This window comes from Humulus lupulus, chromosome 4 (assembly GCF_963169125.1).
Source record: "Humulus lupulus chromosome 4, drHumLupu1.1, whole genome shotgun sequence".
Lineage (NCBI taxonomy): Eukaryota > Viridiplantae > Streptophyta > Magnoliopsida > Rosales > Cannabaceae > Humulus > Humulus lupulus.
Genome location: NC_084796.1, coordinates 134074962 through 134095941, shown reverse-complemented (window position 1 = coordinate 134095941; position 20980 = coordinate 134074962). Strand labels below are relative to the sequence as shown.

At 44.1% G+C, this 20980-nt stretch overlaps 1 protein-coding gene across 1 annotated transcript; it reads left to right on the top strand.

Moving 5' to 3' along the window:
- Window positions 1–17285: 17285 nt before the first annotated feature.
- LOC133829179 (putative Peroxidase 48) lies at window positions 17286–19847 on the top strand. The gene is made up of 5 exons (XM_062259053.1): window positions 17286–17765; window positions 18476–18673; window positions 18795–18960; window positions 19045–19472; window positions 19575–19847. The coding sequence occupies exons 1-5, from the start codon at window positions 17409–17411 to the stop codon at window positions 19674–19676; spliced, it is 1251 nt and encodes a 416-aa protein (XP_062115037.1). The 5' UTR covers window positions 17286–17408; the 3' UTR covers window positions 19677–19847.
- Window positions 19848–20980: the final 1133 nt, after the last annotated feature.

The following is a 20980-nucleotide window of genomic DNA, read 5'->3' as shown; positions in this document are numbered from 1 at the left end:
TAATCGACCCTGTTGGGGTGAGCCCTTCTCCGTAAAAACCATAAATGGTTTGGTTGCATGGCTCCAGGTCTTTCACGGACAACTTCATCCTTTCCAGTGAAGACTTGTATAGGATGTTGATCGAACTTCCTGTATCAACCAACACCCTTTTCACCATCATGTTTGCGATCTGTACGTCCACGACTAGCGGATCAGAGTGTGGGAATCGCACGTGCTGGGCGTCGTCGTCAGAGAAGGTGATCAAATCCTCCTCTGTTTGAGCCTTTTTTGGTGCTCGATCCTCAACACTCATCATCTCGATGTCCTGGTCGTGGCGCAGGGTTTGAGCATATCATTCCCTCGCTTTCCTGCTATCTCCTGCAAGATGTGGGCCTCCGCAGATAGTGAGTAGGGTACCTGCCATAGGAGCTGGCTGTAAAGGTGGTAAGCGTTGGCGTGCAGGCACCGACTCATTGCCACCTTGAGCCTCTCACTGATAACCTCTCGTGGCTCGTACAAATCTTCTTAAATGTCCTTGCCTTATTAGGAACTCAATTTCGTCCTTCAGCTGGTGACACTCGTTAGTGTTGTGCCCGTAATCGTTGTGAAAACGACAGAACTTTGTTTCATCTCTCTTGGAGATATCTTTTCTTATAGGTGCGGGTCGTTTGTAGGGCACGCTTGAGTTGGTTGCCTGGTAGACCTCAGCTCGGCTTTCAACAAGGGCAGTGTAGTTGGTGAATCTCATTTCATACTGATTACCTTTGGGGCGCTTATTCTCGGAGGTCGAGGGTTCATTGTTAGTCCGCTTCCCACCATTTCTACCATTTCCATAACCATTGCCTTTTCCGTTGCCATTGGGTTTTTCGGACCCATTGGCGGCTTTGGTGGGTTCTTCCTTGGGCCCCTTGTCTTTTGTTGGCGATTTCCCTTCGTTGGCAATCGCATCTTCGAGCTTGATGTACCGATCAGCCCGATCTAGGAATTCTTAGGTGTTTCTTACCCCATTCTTTCTGAGGCTGCTCCAGAGGGGTGAATGGTGTCTAACCCCAAAAGTTAGGGCCATCATCTTACCTTCTTCGCCCACAGTCTTGGGTCTAGCAGCAGCTCGCATGAAGCGTTGAAGATATTCCTTCAAGGGCTCCTCCTTTTTCTGGCGTATCTCGACCAGTTGTTTCGCCTTAGTGGGGTGCACACGACCCGCATAGAACTGTCCATAAAACTCCTTTACGAACATTTCCCATGATACTATACTAGTAGGAAGGAACTTAAAGAACCACTTCTGGGCAGTGTCAGACAGTGTTGCCGGGAAGATGCGGCAATGGGCATCTTCTGACACCTTTTGTATATCCATTTGTATCTCAAACTTATTAATGTGAGACACCAGGTCTCCATACCCGTTGAAATTTGGCAGTGTTGGCATCTTGAACTTACTGGGGGTTTCAGCCACAGCAATCCTCTATACGAAGGGGGTGCCTCTCCTCCGATCGTACTCAATGTGGGATGTTCGCCCCCCGACCAGCTGATGCATCGCCTGATTCAGGGCATCAATCTGAGCCTGAACAGCTTCTCGGTTTGCTGGGGCCTCTGGTGCCGGGGGAATGTACTCATCGTGCCTTTCTTGGCGGTCGTTAAGTACGTCCCTCAGATCATCATCTCTTCACCGCTGCTCGCTAGCTCCGAGTCGACTAAAGAGGTTATTTTGCCTGGGCTGCCCCCCAACATTATGGCCCGTTGATCGGTCTTCTCTAGGTGGGGGGCTCCTGCCTTCACCTCTTTCTTCATTCCTCTGACCAGCGTTTCTTCTGCCGGAGTCAGCTTCATTGTAGTCGTGGCTGGCATTTCCCAAGCGTTAGGGGGAGGCCTACGCTGGTCGGTGGGTCCCCGTGCATTGTTATGCCGTGGGGGGCCCCTGACCGCAAAGCCTGTCTCTAAGTTCCTCCTGTTGGCAGAAGGACGCTGCCCCCTGCTTGGTGGATGTGGCTCTTCATCTCCTGTTGGCAAAGATGATTTTCTATTATTCATGGTCCACTTTGACCTAGGCTTTGTAAGCCACAAAAGGTCTCCAAAAAATGAGATATAACCTTGGATAATATGATAAATCATAAAATTCACATTTGACTATGTTGTCAAAATTATAGAAAAATTTCAATTGAGTATGAACAGTAAAATCAAGAAAATATATGGCACCTTATCGCAGTACACTGGGGTCTAAGAATACAATCAAGCAAAATAATTGTTTAAACTGATTCTCTAGTTCAGAAAAGATCTCTAGAATTTTTTGGCGAAACTCAAAACAAAACAAAACAAAAGTCAGTTTAACATTCAAAGGTGTCAAACCCAAAAGCCTTGTCGCTTGTCTATGATCTGAATGTGCTCTCAATTGTATGTCTATGTGTATATTAAAAGCAACAAAATGGCGAATAGTAAATACATGAAAATGATCAAAGAAGGAAACGTGTTATTCATGGTCTGGCATTGTTTTGGCATATATAATACACATATAGGTACATATAAGTCCATATATATTCAATCGCTAAAGGATGAGTTATAACTTTTTAATCATTTTTTTTTACTTTTTGCTTGACTTTACGAGCAAAGAAGGAATTTCAATAATCACTCTCAATATTATATATATATATGTGTATATATGGAAACTTGATCATTTATTTGTGCATATATGTATATCCAAATAGTGCACTTAAAAGCAGGGCAAAATGTCAAAAGATGTCTGAGTCGAAAGATAGTCAACAAATTGTGACCAAAACTAATATTCAACATATATAAACATATGTGTCGAATGATATAAGAAATATATATATATATATATTAAACTCATACTCATATGCATATATTTTATATATGTAAACAAAAAAAATTTGTTTACCAAAACCGAAGAAGCAAACTTTGTTGAAGATGACTCCTGAAATCAAGAAATATATGGCAATTGAAGATAGAAAATTGCCATAAATAAACCTTCGTCGTCTCTTAAGAAAAAATATATAAGAGATTAAGACTATATATTTATAAAATTGTTTATGATATAAACAATCAAAGAGAACAAATATACATACTCAAATATATGCACATGTCTCTCAAATTTGGAGAACTTTGACGAATACATTATGTTGAGTACGGTAAAATATTTAAATAAACAAGAGATGATATCTTATCTCAATTTCAAATTCAAATTCAAATTTAAATTGAATTTTAGAATATAAAATAATGATATTATCTTATAAATATTTATATCAGATTTTATTACAAATTTTAAATTCAATCTCTAAAAATTTGAATTTTAGTATATAGATATTATCTGATATGAAATTTAATTATTCACTACCAAATTTTGGGATAATTAAATTAACAAATTCTAGAATTTGCCAAAAAAATAGTTTTGATCTCTTTATTTTATAAAAACTATTTTCCATAAATAAAGAGATTTCAACATTAAACAAAATTCTAAAATCATATCAAATGATGAATAGAATTTTAAACACGAGGTCTTTCACCTGAATTTTATAAAAAAAAACATCACAAAGAATGTTTTGAACTACGTTTGACTTGATTCCTCTAAAGGATACGTAGATAACTTAGTCGCTAAAACTAAGTGCAGTCACATGAATCACAAATTCCCAAAAATTCTCAAATATCAAACACGACTCTCAAAATTCCATAAAAGGTCATTCACCTTGGAATTTTTCCTAACTTCCAAAACACTAAATGATTCCACAAATGGTCATCTACCGGTGTACGCCCTAATTATCCGTGGGTTATTAGCGAGCTGAGAAATGGCATAATTATATATCAGCCACGTGGATGCCATGTACCCGGAGCTGTTGTTACCAGGTCCCACCTCTTTAGCTTGAGGTAACCAAAGGCTTACTAAGGTTACTAAGGAGTTGGGTCAGAAGTACGGATACCGCGGGCTAAGAAGACATCCAGCTCGAGGTACGAGCTTGAGTTGGCAACTGTGACCCCTTATAAAGTCAACCACGCAATGTAAACGTGCATATATCAGACATCACGTGTCTGATATATCCCTGAATTCTCAGACACGCAGCATAAACGTGCGTGTTCAGGCACCCACGACTAGGATGGGCCGTGCGGCCCATTATCCCCCTTACCTATTGATTAGACCACACTTCATTTGTCAGGTTTTAGGAATTAATCATGAATGTCACAGAAGTGACATGATGGGTAAGAAGGTCACGGGATGGCCTCCCTTGCCAACCCCCAGGTGCCCTCTCCTATAAATATGGAGACCCTGGGAGTTGCAAAGGGTTGGATTCTATTGTATAAAGAAATACCCTGAAATGAATACCAGAAAGATAGCAATAATATTGGCTGGTGGAGTAGAAGGATTTTAACCTTCGAACCACCTAAAAAGATATTCGTGTCACCATTTTATTTTAAGATCATTCGTCTGTTACGGTTCACTAATCCCACTCTCTTATTCTATTAATTACCTGTTGGCGAAGAACCGCATCAACAGTTTGGTGCTTTCATTGAGAGCTTGTTAGATTGGTGCTATCGCAAATACCCAACCATGGTGGTCACTCGTTCAAGACATGGTAACGAGGCGAACCAACGTGATGGGCAGGAGGCCCATCATGTCGCCATTTTCGATGATCAGAACCCTGAGGTTCAACAGAGGCTGGGCAAGCAGCCAATAGGCCAAGATGACACTGGGAGTTCGGCTCCCTGGCCACCTAATCCGAACCCATATTTCTATACGGTGGCAGAAATGGAGAATGCACAGCTGAGGAGTCAGCTGGCGAAAGCTAACCAGCAGATTCAAGAGGTTTTGGCCCGACTACCCCCTCTTACAACCAACGCTAACGTCGGAAAGAGGCAAGGCGAGACTCATAAGTCCCGCCGGGGTAATCGGTCCAGGCCTAGCCGTTCGGCCAGACCCCCGACGTCAAACTCTACTCCCACATCGCACCACTGGGAGACCACTTTTGAAGAACAACCTAGGGCCGAGCAACAGTACAGCCGATCGGTCCAAACTTCAACTCCCAGCTCACTTCCACCCTCGAGTTCGCCCAGGAGGGCTCGAGGGAATTCGTGAAGGAGATCCGGGGAGGGCTCATAGCGATAGCCCGTCCCGGCCAGCTGTCCTGCACCCCGCTCAGACCGCCGAGCACAAGACCCGGAGGTTGGTAGAGCTGAGCGGCCCCGACCTAACCTAATCTGCCCTGATGGGACCAGGATTGCATCTCCGGTCAGGCATCCTCCTTCACCAATACGATATCCATCTCCTCCTCAGCCAGTTTGAGATATTCAATCTCATGGGAGCAGTAGGAGGAACCCACCTTCCGCAGGGCCTTCCCATCATAGCAGGGCGCCCAGAGAAGTCCCGAATCCTCATCCCCAGAGGAGGGCTCCAAGCTTCTCAAATGGGAGCTATTGGAACGGAAGGCATCGAAGTGACCTTTCTGGCGGAGACCTGCGCCAACGCTTGAGCTCAGCGCAAAGTCCTCAAGTCGCCCCGAGGGACGACCTCCGAGATCGTCTAAACTCTCAAAGAGGAGACCCGGTGGGAAACGGCAACCGTGCTCGCCAAAGGGAAGACCTGTCCGAGGTATGCGACAGCGAGAATGTCCCATATAACCTATCTCAAGATAGGAGGGACAATAACCCGCCAAACGTGTACAATGAATCCAAAGCTATTGAACAGCCCCAGAACAACCAAGGAAATTAGGACAAAACCCTTGAGCATCTGGCTCGGATGGAGGAGATGATGAGGAAGCTCCTATCAGAAAAAGAAAAGGACGAATATGATTCAGGGGACGAACTTGAGCTCTTCGCCCCCAACATAGCAGCAATGGCGTATCCACCTGGATTCCGTATGCCGCACTTGTCCAAATTCAACAGAGACGGGGATCCATCAGATCATCTAGGTATGTTCAATACCTTGATGATGGCCCACAACATTGGCCTCGAGCTGAGGTGTTTAATATTTCCCTCCACCTTGACTGGGCCGACCAGACAGTGGTTCAAATAGAGTAAAAAGTAGTCAATCAGCTCGTGGAAAACTTTCTCTACTGACTTCAAGAGAGCATTCTGAGATTCCCAGGCTGCCCGCGTCAAGGCCGACACCCTGGCAAACGTAAGGCAGCAACCCGACGAGCCTTTGAAGGCTTACCTGAGCAGATTCACGAACGTCGCTACTCGGGTCAGAGACGCAGATGACAGCTCCAAGCTCATGGCTTTGAGGACTGGAATCCTTGTCGGAGGGGGACTCTGGAAAGAAATACAAAGGAAGGGAGTCAGCACCGTAAATGAATTCCTAAATAGGGCCCAGGGGTGGATCAACCTGGAGGAGGCGCAAGCCTCAGCTGCAGGGACCAGCCAGGTCCCTGAACAGCCCGCTGGAGTGGGAACGGAGGTCGTGACAGTGACCCAGACCGTTACGCAGAATAACCAGTTTGGTGGAGGCAAGAGAAAGGGGAGTAGCGAGGGAAACCAGCACGGCCCAAAGAAGAACAAGTCTGTAGAAAAATTTAAGCCGGTCTATGCGACTTATACGGAGCTCACCCACTCTAGGGAGAACATCTTCCTGGCAAATTCTGCTCGCCTCCCCTGGAAGAAGGCGGAGCCGTTAAAGTACCAGAAGAGAAAGCGAGACCCCTCCAGGTTCTGTCGGTTCCACAACGACATTGGCCACAATACCAATGATTTTAGGCACCTGAAGGATGAGATTGAAACTCTCATCAGAGCTGGACCTTTGGCTCAGTATACACGGAATAGAAATCCCGCAGGCCATCCAGCTCCAGAAGTCCCGGTCAATCAGCCCGAGTCTCGAGTAGATCAGGACGTCCCTCCTCCCGTGATAGGAGGAGAGATCTCCATGATCTCTGGAGGTCCCCATCTGGCTGGCATGAGCAGAGGTGCCCAAAAGAGATACGTCAACGAACTTAAAGCTCATAATGGAGTGGAGTTTGTCCTCGAGCAGTATTTACCAAAGCAGCGGCGATTGGAAAGGCAACCAATCATATTTACTGAAGAAGATGCCAGCCACGTCCAGTTCCCTCATAACGACCCTCTGGTCGTAGCAGTGCAGCTCGCTAATCGGAGGGTTAGGAGAGTGCTGGTCGATAATGGAAGCTAGGTAAACCTACTATTCTGGTCCACGCTGGAGAAGATGGGTTTATCTGTCACTGAGCTGAAAGCAACCTCCCTGATGCTTTATGTATTCTCTGGAGAAGGATCGGGGGCAATAGGAACGATCGAGCTGGTGATCACCTTAGGAGAGGGACCTCGAATAGTCTCGAAACTCCTCGACTTTGTGGTCATCAATTATCCCACCGCGTACAATGCCATTTTGGGTCGACCTACGCTTATAGCGTTTGAAGTCGTTACCTCCATCCGCAACCTCGCGCTGAAGTTCCCCTCTTCCACGAGGATATGCACGGTCCGTGGTGATCAACTTGCTGCCAGGGAATGCTACAACATTTCCATGAAGGGAAAAGTAAAACCCGGGCAGTTAACGATGACCGTCCAGAGTGGAAGCGAGGAATCTCAGGAACCTTTGCCTAATCCTGAGATTGAAAAACCTCAGAGTGCCGAAGGGGAAAATATCATCTTAAGTGATGATATTGACCCCAGAGTAGGTGAGGATAAGTCCGAGCTCCAAGCTATAGAAGAGCTCGAGGAGGTAAGTATCGATCCACAAAATCCCTTGCGGATGGTTAAGCTCGGGAAAAACCTCTGTGGCGAGAGGAAGGCGGAGCTGATCAAGTTCCTGCAGGAGAACCTGGACGTGTTCGCATGGTCTCATGAGGACATGGTGGGAATCAACCTAAGTGTCATCATGCACACCCTCCATTTGGATAAGAGCATGCCAGCGAAATCCCAGAAACAGAGGCGCCTAGGAACAACCCGAGCTGAAGCCCTAGAAGAGGAAGTAGCCAGGCTCAAAAAGTGCGGCTTTATCCACGAAGCTAAGTTCCCGATCTGGGTCGCTAATCCTGTGTTGGTCCCAAAGCCCAACGGGAAATGGTAGACCTGCATCGACTTCTCCGATCTGAACAAAGCTTGCCCCAAAGACTGTTTTCCCTTGCCAAGGATCGACAAATTGGTAGACGCCACGGAGGGGCACGAGCTCATGTCCTTTATGGATGCATACTTGGGCTATAATCAGATCGCCATGAACCCATCGGATTAGAAGCACACTAGCTTCATGACTCCAACTAACGTTTATTGTTACAAGGTCATGCCGTTCGGGCTGAAGAATGTCGGGGCTACATACCAGAGATTGGTAAACAAGATGTTTGCCAACTAGATCGGGAAGACCATGGAAGTGTATGTCGACGACATGCTGGTCAAGTCGAAGGCTACTGATAACCATGTTTCCGACCTGGGAGAATGCTTCAAGATACTGAGAGAATACGGCATGAGGCTTAACCCGCAGAAGTGCACTTTTGGGGTCGCATATGGAAAATTCCTGGGTTTCATTGTCAACACCAGAGGAATCGAGGCGAACCCCGATAAGATCAGGTCGTTGCTTGAGCTTCCCTCACCCCGGTCGCGAAAGGATGTTCAAGGCCTAACAGGAAGGGTGGCGGCCCTCAATCGGTTTATTTCTAAATCCACCGACAAGTGCATGCCATTTTACAACCTGCTCCGGGGGAATAATAAGTTCGAATGGACAGAGGAGTGTGAACGTGCCTTCCTCGACCTGAAAGCACATCAAGTCTAGCCGCCCGTATTGTCCAAACCAACGGCAGGAGAGCCTCTTTTCCTTTACCAAGCTGTCACAGAAGATGCAGCTAGTGCCGTATTGGTCCAAGAAGAATACCGGGTTCAAAAGCCAGTCTATTACATCAGCAAGAGGCTTCTCGGGGCTGAGTCCTGATACCCGTTGATGGAGAAGATGGCATTCTGTCTTATCACGGCCTCCTGAAAGCTCTGGCCATATTTCCAGTCCCACTCAATACATGTCATAACCGATCAACCTTTAAGGCAGGTTTTGCAAAAACCTGAAGCATCGGGACGTCTTTTGAAGTAGGCTATTGAGCTCAGCCAGTTCGAGATTTTGTACACTCCGCGAACTGCAATAAGAAGCCAAGCCCTGGCTGATTTTGTGGCAAAATGCATAGGATTCCGAGAAGATCCTGTGGAAGATTCGCCCAAGGTCATCTCGGTCTAGGCGTCATGGAAGGTCTTCGTAGATGGCTCATCTACCGAGAATGGCTCCGGGGCTGGAATCATTTTGATATCCCCAGAAGGACATAGATTCCACTCGGCGTTGAGATTCGGGTTCAAAGCATCCAACAACGAGGCTGAATACGAAGCTTTACTGGTCGGGCTAAGGGTGGCCCAGGAGCTGAAGGCCAGCACAGACGCCCTTGCAAAGCTCGCTACCTCCAGGGAGACGGAGACTTTGGGGTTGGTACCGGTAGAGTTCTTGGAGAAACCAAGCATAGAAGTAACGGCGGAGGTCGAGATGATCGATGCCAAACCGACCTGGATGACCCTCATCTTCGAATATCTCACCGAAGGAAAGTTACCTGAAGAGCGTAATGACGCACGGTGGGTACTTTACCAAGCCCCAAGGTATACGGTGATAGATGGGATGCGATACCGACGTGGGCACTCTCTACCCCTCCTACGATGTGTTCTGCCGGGCGAAGCAAAGACCATTTTACAAGAAGTGCATGAGGGTTTTTGCGGAGATCACACTAGGGGGCAAAGCTTGGCCTTGAAGGTCCTGAGGCAAGGATATTACTGGCCCACTCTGTCGAAGGACTCAATCTCTTACGTCAAGAAATGTGACAAGTGCCAGTGATTTGCCACAGTTGCCCGAGCTCCACCGGTCAAGCTGAAGATGATCTCATCCCCGTGGCCATTCGCGGTCTGGGGAATCGACTTGGTTGGCGGCCTCCCTATTGGAAAGGGAGGGGTCCATTACGCAGTGGTGGCTATCGACTACTTCACCAAATGGGCATAGGCAGAACCCTTGGCAACAATCACTTCAAAGAGAGTCCTCGACTTCGTTGTCAAAAGCATTATCTGTCAGTTCGAGCTGCCAAAAAAGATCGTATCAGACAATGGAACGCAGTTCGACTGTGACCTTTTCACCGAATTCTGTGAGAGGCACGACATTGTAAAGAGCTTCTCCTCCGTGGCCTATCCCCAGGAAAATGGGCAGGTCGAGGTCGTCAATAAGATGCTAAAGGCGAGCCTTAAGAAGAGACTGGATGAAGCCAAGGGGGTCTGGCCAGAACAGCTCTCCCAAGTACTGTGGGCATACCGGACCTTGCATCGAACTCCTACAGGTCATACTCCTTTCTCCCGAGCTTTCGGGAGTGAGGCTGTCCTTCCTGTCGAGGTAAAGGTAGCCTCGCATAGAGTCCAGGCATATGACCAGGACCTCAATCACGAACTGCTCTGCGCGTCCCTCGACCTGATTGATGAAAGACGAGAATATTCACAGCTCCAGCTCGCGCATTATCAGCAATAGATCACTCGTTATTTCAACTCAAAGATCAAAAAACGTGCCTTTAGCATTGGCGACCTGGTCCTCAGGAGAATCTTCTTAGCCAGTAAAGATCCCAAAGACGGAGTATTGGGACCGAACTGAGAAGGGCCATATCAAATAATCGAGGTCATAAAGGAAGGAACATACAAGTTAGCTTGGCTTAATGGAGAAGCAGTCCCACAAACTTGGAACGCAATCCATCTGAAGAAATATTATCAGTGATACCCTTGCAAGGCTTAATCAGAAAGGCCATCTTTTGTTTATTAAGCAATGAGAATTAAATCTTTTTTCATTATTGTGTATATTTGTGGATGTAATCTCAAGTAACCACGAAAGACCCTTTCCTAATTACTTGGGGGGCATACGGTGCCTGGATACAACCAGGTTATCTTAAAGACTTAGAAGTTAATTCAAATTGATTGATCGTTGTTTTTCTTAAAAAGCACGAGATATTGATAAAGGATTAACGCGAACTAAGTCGTATCCTGGATATAACCGGGTCATCCTAAAACTTGGCAGTTAATTCAAATTGATTGATCGTTGTTTTTTTTAAAAAAGCACGAGATATTAATAAAAAATTAACGCAGACTAAGTTTTCAAATTAACGTCCTGGATATAACCAGGTACTAAAACTTAGAAGTTAATTCAAATTGATTGATCGTTGTTTTTCTTAAAAAGCAGGAGATATTAATAAAAAATTAATGCAAACTAAGTTTTTAATTTAATGTCCAGGATACAACCAGGACTTATCTTAGAAGTTGGTTCAAAATTGATTAGCATGTTTTTTCCTAGAAAAGCATAAAAAGTCAATCATAGCACCAACAGAAACTAAGAGTATTAAAAGAGAAATGAGATAGAGGTAAAAGGATGTAAATCAATTAAGAATAAAGTTGATAAAACCAATTGTCTCGAGGTTAGAAAACCTCACAATACAAAGTTTAAAAAAAACTGTTTGAATGGTAAAAAGAGAAGAGAAGTCCTAGGCCCCGCCAGGCTGCTCCAATGAGGTCACCACCTCGCCCTCCTGCTCGGCGGCTGTGGAAGTCTCCCCGGTCTCGGAGGGCGCCTCTTGCTGAAGACAAGCTTTGAACTTCTCCAGAAAGGACTCCCATGCGTCCGCCCCCAGAAAGGAGAAGTCACCATCCGGGTTGAAGACCCAGCAGTGGTACAACATAGCCTCCATGGAGGAGCTCAAAGCTGCCCTCTCCGTCGCCAGGGCAGCCTTGGCCTCCTCGGCCTCAGCTTTCGCAGCATCCAGCGCGGCCCGAGCGGCCCTGGCCTCCTCGAGCTCAGTCCTCGCAGCGGCTAGCGCGACCTTGGTAGCCTCGGCCTCCTGCAGCTTAGGTCGAGATGCGTCCAGTTCAGCCTGCATGGTCTCCAGGGCATCCTTGGCATCCTGTTCCTACTTTTGGGCAATCTTCAGGGCGGCCAAAGCAGTCTGATGCTCGCCCCTCATGTCCTCGAGCCTGGCCCTAGATCGTGATATGCTCCGGTGGAGAGCCAAGGCACCGTACAAGACCAAGAGATAATAAGGCAACTGCCTTAGAAAAAAAAACAAACATGTGATGCATACGAGCAAGGAACACAAATGGCAAGGCCAACTTACCGTGAAAGCCATCCCTAGCGAAGACTCCATCACGTTCTCCGGGCTCCTTTTCTTGATCACCCGCAGGTCCCTCTCGGCGGCATTGTAATAATGGTCCACGGTGTAGCCCGCCATCTCGTAGACCGTTCCCTGAAAGACATCGGGATCTTCTCCAAAGCCCGAGGATTCACCAGAACGCGCACCTCGAGGGTTGTGGTTGACAAGGTCCCGGGGGCTACCTCCGTTTCCCAAACAGAGTCGGGAGCTCGCGGAGGAGGCGAGGGCATCTTCATTGCAGGAGGGGGTGGAGGCACTTTCTCCTGAGCTGCCGGGGCCTGGTTTTTCCCCTTCACAGGGGACTTGGAGGTAGTCCCGATGGCTTTCTTCGCCAGCCGGAGCTTTTTTTACCATGGGCCCGGAGGCCCCGGAAGAAGGGTTCCCTCCAGGGAACATAACTCGCAAATCGTTGTTCCCGGGCTGAGACATCTCCTCTGTAGAAGCAAAGACAGCACTAGAATACATGTAAAAATGTTTGTATAAAGCAACGATAATAAAAGGGAAAATAGAACTCATGTATTGAAAGGGATCCTACCCTCCGAGCTAGAGGAGGAATCTATAGTCACGACCACCGGCCCCGGAGCTGCAGCAGGGGAGTCTAAGATAACGACCTTGTGGGCTGGAAGAGGCTCTGGTTTCGAATTTGGTTCGGGACTAGACTCTTCTACATACGGCCTAATACCCGGAGCTACTACACCCTCCAGGAGGGAGGGCCACGACCTAAGATTGGCCCCATACTCCTCAAAAAAGACCGACCTAAAGGCTAGGGTATTATCTACGACTACAGTACCCCTAGGGCGGCTACTATCATAAACCAGCACGAGCTGGTCGACGCATTGGAGTAAGGTTATGTCACGGTCCGGGTCATTTCGATGGCGATGAACGGGCTGGCTGGGATTGAGCCTAGCTAGCCGAGGGTCTGCGGTGGCCTTATCTAAGTCCCTAAACATATAAGGATTACCTTGCCCGGAGGGGCCGGCTGGTGCTCTGAACCGAGCCCTCTCCACGTCTGTTTCTTGGGCGACCTCCAGCGCCCGCTTCCGCCGCACGAGGGGTACCTCGTCCTCCTCGTCCTCTTCTTCTCCCGCGACCTCCTCCTCAGGGATGGGCGCCATCTTGCGAGCTGGAGGGAGGCCCCCACGGTCTCCTCAAGGCCAGAGTCTTGCCTGGGGAGATTAGCTTGCACGCCAGCATCGTCTCGTCGGACACGAGATGGCGATAGTCCTTTTCGCTGGGGGACAGCCCCGCCAATGTCTCTTATTGACCCCCGAGGGTCACGGACTTGGCCGTCCTTGCGAAAATGGTTGCATGATGGTTTCTAAGTTAAGAACTAATAAAAGAAGCTAATCAGTAATCAACATACGAGCTAAGAGTAAAAGATACTTACGAGGGTGGTTGAAATAGTGGTGTTCACAGTTGCGAAACCCCTTGGACATAAAGAACTGGTCTTTAAATTCGTTGGGGTGGCTGGGCAGCTCGATGACCGCAGCCGAATTTGGAAAACAGGTCAGATAGTAGAACCCGTCGCCTCGTCCCCACTGCTCCGGGCTGGCCTTGAGGCAGAAGAAGTATAGGATATCCGCCGGGGTGGGGACGTCCTATTCCTGTTTCAGGAATAGGTATTTCAGCCCCGCTAACAAGCGATATGAGTTAGGGGGAGCTGAAAAGGAGCCAGCTTCATGTAATTAAGAAAATCCGCGAAGTACTGGTCCAGCAGAAGGAAAGCCCTAGCCTTGAAGTGCTCATCGCTCCAGGCCACATATTCCTCATCGAGCGGCGCGTTGCTCCGCTCGCCTTCTAGGGGAGGTCGGGTGTTTAGGGCGCCCCTCCAAATCTCAATATTGTGGGAAAGGAATATCTTATTCACTTTCCCCTGGGAGGTGGCCTTCAAGACGATCCTCTTGGCCTCGAAGAAAGCGGCGGCCCCCACCTCGAGCTCCTGCTCCACGGTTGGACCGAAAACGGGGATTGGAGAGTCCGTGACCACCTCCTTTCCTTTGGCTTGCTGAGAAGACAAGCTGCCAGCAGTCTTCTTGGGGGCGTGCTTCTTTTGTCCCATCTGGTCGCCTAACGAACAAAAGAAGAAAATTTAGAAAGGGCAACCTAAGCATAAGAAAGAATCTGACGCGAAGTGTTTCCTTTACACGGGTTGATGTAATCTCAGCCCATGGAGAGTGAGACCACGTGGTTCTATGAACACACGCCTGTGATCCCAACGGATCCCCGATTACTCGGAATCCGTGCGTCAGGAGGGTCAGGGTAAAAGTTTGCCTTGGAAGGAAAGTTTCAGTAGGCAAACAATGCAAAACCGCCTGTGAAGCGTGTGCCCTAAGCAACCCAGTTTTGCACCCTAAAAGCTGGTTATTTCAAACAGGCATACAAAAACTCTACCCAGAAAATTTCCCCAGAGGGTGTACCCTTTGAGTCGTACTCCTAAATTGTTTTTTCTACGGTCAATGCCCTAGAATAAAAACCTACGCATATCATACCCACAAAAAACCAGCAAAATACTGCATGCGGCTACAAAAACAATTTACCTAAGCAACAGTGAAGAAGAAATTTAAAGCATGCACAAGCAGAGAACTTACAGAATGTTTTGCTATGATGAGGCTGAAAGGGTCGTCTGGGTTGGAGTCCTGCTGAAATTGCTGGTGCCAAAGCCTCAAAGGAGCTCTCGTGCCTAAACTTCTGGAACGCTGGGAACAGTAACCGAAAGAAAGAGAGGGTTTTTTGAGACTGAGAAGATGAAGAAATGAGACAACTTTCAAATAAACAGGTGGTCCATGCGAAAGGTGGCCACCCCTTTTATATACGTAAGAGGCCAAATGAGGAGGGCCGTTGGATTGCATTGATGTAGGATACGAGGATCACTATTCTAAAGGCGAAACGACGATCGGGTATAGACTAGGCCATTTAATGCGGTTCTTGGAAGACGTATCGTCACCAACCACGATACTCCACGTACTCGACGCCTGCGTAATTGGTGGAATGTGAAGAGTCCACAAGGAAGCCTAAAAGCCCCCACTGTGGTCCCAGGTGACATCATGTGCCACGAGCAGAGGCTTGGGGGGCAGATGTACGCCCTAATTATCCGCGGGTTATTAGCGAGCTGAGAAATGGCATAATTATATATCAGCCACGTGGATGCCATGTACCCGGAGCTGCTGTTACTAGGTCCCACCTCTTTAGCTCGAGGTAACCAAAGACTTACTAAGGTTACTAAGGAGTCGGATCAGAAGTACGGACACCGCGGGCTAAGAAGATATCCAGCTCGAGGTACGAGCTTGAGTTGGCAACTGTGACCCCTTATAAAGTCAACCACGCAATGTAAACGTGCATATATCAAACATCACGTGTCTGATATATCCCTAAATTCTCAGACACGCAGCATAAACGTGCGTGTTCACGAACCCAGGACTGGGATGGGGCGTGCGACCCATTATCCCCCTTACCTATTGATTAGACCACACTTCATTTGTCAGGTTTTAGGAATTAATCATGAATGTCACAGAAGTGACATGATGGGTAAGAAGGTCACGGGATGGCCCCCCTTGCCAACCCCCAGGTGCCCTCTCCTATAAATATGGAGACCCTGAGAGTTGCAAATGGTTGGATTCTATTGTATAAAGAAATACCCTGAAAAGAATACGAGAAAGATAGCAATAATATTGGCGGGTGGAGTAGAAGGATTTTAACCTTCGAACCACCTAAAAAGATATTCGTGTCACCATTTTATTTTAAGATCATTCGTCTGTTATGATTCATTACTTAGCACTAATCTCACTCTCTTATTCTATTAATTACCTGTTGGTGAAGAACCGCGTCAACAACCGGAATTTCATAAATTTCTAAAACTACCATGAATTCCTATGAATGATCATTTACCGGAATTCTTCCACTCATTTTCCAAAATAACTTTCTAGAACTACAAGTGACTTGATCTTTCATAAAGAAGGTATGTAGGCAGCTCAGTCAGTCAAATTTACTGAGTGCAGTCGCAATTCTAAATTCTTCAAAATTTTCCCAAAATTACACAAATACTTAATATCATCATAATTGGAATCAAAAGGTTTTCTTTTAAATAAAAAAGGATAGTAATTAAGAGGTTATTTTTATAATCTTGGATGGATCAAACTCAAATTAATAAACTCTTATGCTATAAAATTAACATAGGTGAAATTGTGTTTGCCATTAATTTTAATATATTAAATTTGAAATTTTTATTTAACAATCATATACAAAAGATTAAACATAAAAACCAGAAGACAAGATTTACCAGGTTTTATCATTGTGCAATGATCTACTTCCTTGGGGAGCAATAATATCTTTTATTCATTTTCGAATCACCAAGTTACAAACCACTGTCTTGCTTCAAACACAACAAGAACTTCTCTAGCTCACACTGTTTCTCTCTCTAATTCTTTCAGTAAAAATGAGTAATCTGAAATCATAGATAATAATAATAGAAGCAAGAGAGAGTATTTATACAAAAAAAGGAAATTAACTAACTTAACAGCCACTAAGATAGCTAATTGAATTTAGACACATGGCATGAATTTTAATCAACCCTCAACATTAACGTCTACTAGTAAGATCAGAAAAGGTTGGTGTTTTGAATGACAAAGTGACTATACAATAGATTATGTACAAGACTACCATGAGCATTTGAAAAAGTTCACTAAAGAAAACACTATTTTCTCCAAAATTGTATCTAATAAAAATGAAAGGACATATTAGTGCTCTACAAAGCTTAAGAGAATAACTACAAAATGAATAAATGAAGTAACTACCAAAGTAAAATAAATGAGAAACATGTAATCATAAGTGTAATTTTCTTTAATAGCTTTGTTTGAGCTTTATGTAATATGTATTTCTTACTTCCCAAAACTTTGTGTTGTTTGGTATTTCTTAAGTATTATTTGAATACACCTTTTTTTTTTCATTTCCCAACTTTATCTTACATGTTACTATAATTTAAGAATAAATATTTAATATTATTAAACAAATCATCAATGGTGCTTAATTATCGTGTGTGTTGATTATATGTATGTAGTCTTGTTTCCGTACCAGCCATCAACTTCCACCATATTGCATAGACATAGTTAAAGAGGTCATGAACATTTTTCTATTAAAAATTAACCAAAATTAGTAATATAGCAATACAGTAACAGTTGTGAAGACATATAGACTGTTACATGCTCAGGGTTAAAGTAGTATTTTCACAATCCTCTGGGCTTTGCCACTCTTTCCCGCGCTCTTTCTTTCTCGCTCCTCTGCAACTCTTTCTTTCATCGCTTGATGAAGATGATGGAGATGAAGATGATGGAGATGAATGTGTATATCCGCATGATTTTATCGATAGGATTTTTATCACTGTTATTGACCTTTACAATCACAAACCCTAGAGGTCGTCATGAACAAGACAATTTCTCTTTTCTTACCTCCACGCTTTCTTCTTCCTCTGTTTCCATGGCTTCTCTTCAAGATTCTTTGTCAGGTAACGGTAAGAGTAAAGATCTTGAGTACGATTTCTATCGTGATTCCTGCCCTGATGCTCAGCAGATTGTGCGTTCAAAAATGGTGGAGGCTTACTCCCATCACAAGGATATCTCTGCAGCTCTGCTTCGCCTCTTCTTCCACGACTGCTTCGTTCATGTAACTCTTCTTTCTTCTTATACTTTCTCTTTTATGGATTCTTGTTTAATTGAATTAATCCATCTTTGTACTTAGCTTTGATTTTGAAGTTCTGGCGAATTACATTCTTGGAGGTTTATTCCTTGTCATTCAATCTTGACATTACTGAATCTATTGTAGTATTGAAATTTTTTCATTGTTCGCTTCTTATTTTTTTTTTCATGTATGATTTGAATTTTTGTTATACATGCAATTATTTTAATCATATATCCTCTTAACGTTTGGGCTTCAAGGACTTTGTTGGCTGATTCTATAATGTGTATATATGTTTATACACATTGACAATGTTCGTGTTATTTTTCTTGTTTAATTTTCTTTGTTGCTCTGTATTTTTCTTTGGTCCAAATTGGTCATCTGTGTAATTAGCTTCAATCTCAGTTCAATTTTCCCTCATTTCCCTATTCTGGCTACTGAACTTCTTTACTTCTCAGTTTGGCTGCCCTGACATTTTGTATTCTTTGTTGCATCTGGTTGAGAAGGGTTTCCTAGCTCTCTTCAAGTGAGTTTCAATGTTCTTTGTTCTGGATGTTATAGGCTATTAAAAGTTGATCTGATAATGCAATATTTTAAATTTTGGGTTAAAAAGTGTTTGCTATTTCAATTTCCTTTTTCTTGAGAACTATACATGTTTTGAGTTTGTTCTGCCTAATTATGGGTTATTCTCACTTTAGGGATGTGATGCTTCAGTCCTTTTGGATGACAGTCACGGTAATAGAAGGTATTCAACCGAGAAGCAGGCTGTGCCTAACAAAAGCTTGAGAGGTTTTGACACTATTGATATGATAAAGGAGGAAATAGAACGAGTTTGCCCAGGGATAGTCTCTTGTGCGGATATAATCTCTCTTGCCACTAGAGATGGGATAATCCTTGTATGTTGTACTACCATGGTTCTTTATTAGTCTTACTTTTCTTCTAAACATGCCTTTGTTATTTCTGTCTTACGCTCTTTGGGTTTGTTATACAATATTTCCTTTCGTGCATGGATCGCAGGCTGGTGGTCCCTTTTATCCAGTTTTTACAGGTAGAAGAGACAGCATTCGATCTTATTATGAGGACGTGTTGAATGAGATTCCAAACCCTGATGATAATATTACTCGGATACTTCATCTCTTTTTACTCAAAGGGTTTAATGAAAGAGAGACAGTTAGTCTTTTAGGTACTACATCAAATTTCATACCCCTTTTCTATTTTGCTGCATGGATTTTTCATTTTAAAGTTTTGGATTTTGGATCATTTGAAGGAGGGCACAACATTGGGAAGATGAGCTGCGAGTTCATTGAAAATCGTCTCTACAACTTCAGAGGTACAGGGAAGCCAGACCCCACTATAGCTGCTGATTTCCTTAACAAGATTAGACTAAAATGTGAAGGAGATAATAACAGCCGAGTTAGAAATGGACTATTTGAAAGCATGGACTCGGAAGCGACTAACCTTCAGGAATTAGCATCTTCACTGTCATCTGGGGAAGGTTTTGACACACACTACTACCAGGGTTTACTGATGGGACAAGGGCTACTCTTTGCTGACCAACAATTGATGGCCGAAGAGAAGACTGCTAGATTGGTTAGAGCTTATGCCTCAGATGATGGATCTACCTTCAGATTGGACTTTGCCGAAGCCATGGTAAAGATGTCAAACCTTGGCGTTCTTACTGGCTCTCAAGGTGAGGTAAGACTGATTTGCTCCTTGCCTCTGTTTAGTTCTAATTGACAAGTCCTGTACATTGCATTTTGCCGAAACCATGGTAAAGATGTCATTCTTTGTGTACAGTTCATGGAAGTTATGTGTGTCTCTCCTTTCTCATATTGGATTGATTACACAGGCAACACAGGGTTGCCCTGTATTGTGGTTGTAAGAGCTGCAAGGATGTAATGATGTTGCTGGTCTTTATTCTTAGTTTGCTTAAAGAGTCAGCTCATTTGCTATATTCCATGGATTCTGTAATGTTGTGAAATTTGATAGCTTTAGAAATTATTCCACTTTAATAAGCAATTTTAATGTTCAAATAAGTACTTCTTAAAATATTTATATATAGGAAAACTATTGGGACTATACATGGGTACAAAATATTTATGAGAAGAATTCATTTATATTATAGGTAAACTCTTTTCTTATTCACTAATTATTGCAGGTTACCTTTACAGCTATATAAAATGATAGATCGAACTAAAATATGAGTAAGTTTTACAACAATATGTAAGAGAATAAAGAATTAGTGAACTTTATATCATTATAGGAAATGAGAATAAAAAAGTTGAAGAATCATTTATTAAAATTCCATTAAAACAAAATTTAATATTTGTTATAATATAAGGGAGATTTCACTTCTCTTAAATTAAAACTATGCTATCATATGTATACATTACATATCATGCTAATATTTCATTTGTTTCTATAAATGTCCCTGCCATTTTTTTCCCACCTTCTCTCTAACAATTCAAGGTCATCCATTTCTTTCTCTCCCTCCCACTTTCACGATATCTCTATCTCAATCTCACTCCCAAAATCCTATCCTTCATAGCACCGACCCCACCCTACCTCCATAGCACCCTACCCATACCCCGATTCACCATTGAAGCATCACCCACGAAGCACCACCACTTGATTCAAATCTTAAACAATGGAAAAGTTTTAGTTAAAACAGGAAATATACATTTTCGAACAGATCTGGGCATGATTTTTTTGATTTTTTGTGATTTTTTTTTCAGATCTGAAACTCTGAAATATGTAGAAAATCGACCTTGCTCGATGGTTCTCAATGCCAGCTCGAAGAGTCCTTCAAAATCAAGATTTTTCATGAAAAACTTGTATTTTTTCTCGATGGTGGTTGAATGGTTGCTTGATACTGCTCGATGGTTGCTCGATGTGATTTTTGCAAGAGACGTAATTTTCCACTCGGGTGTTCGTTTGGGGTAATTTAGTTTTGAATTTGGGTATTTTTTTCAAGATGTACACGTTTGAAGTGTTTATATACCCATTTGAGAAATGTAAAGCATGAAAACCAAATGTAAACACACCTCATGTTTAAGACATATTTTGGAATGTTTTTAAGTTTTAAACTTCACAAGTGTTTTTATGCACATCTTAAACGTGTATTTTCCGGAAAAAAATACCCAAAATAAAAAAATCACCATAAATAGACACCCGAGTGAAAAATTAAGTCTCTTGCAAGAATT

Coding starts and splice junctions, on each gene's coding strand:
- LOC133829179 (XM_062259053.1), top strand. CDS start 17,409: ATGAAGATGATGGAGATGAAGATGATGGAGATGAATGTGTATATCCGC. Junction 18,674..18,794: donor CTAGAGATGGGATAATCCTT/GTATGTTGTACT, acceptor CATGGATCGCAG/GCTGGTGGTCCCTTTTATCC. Junction 19,473..19,574: donor TTACTGGCTCTCAAGGTGAG/GTAAGACTGATT, acceptor CTTTGTGTACAG/TTCATGGAAGTTATGTGTGT.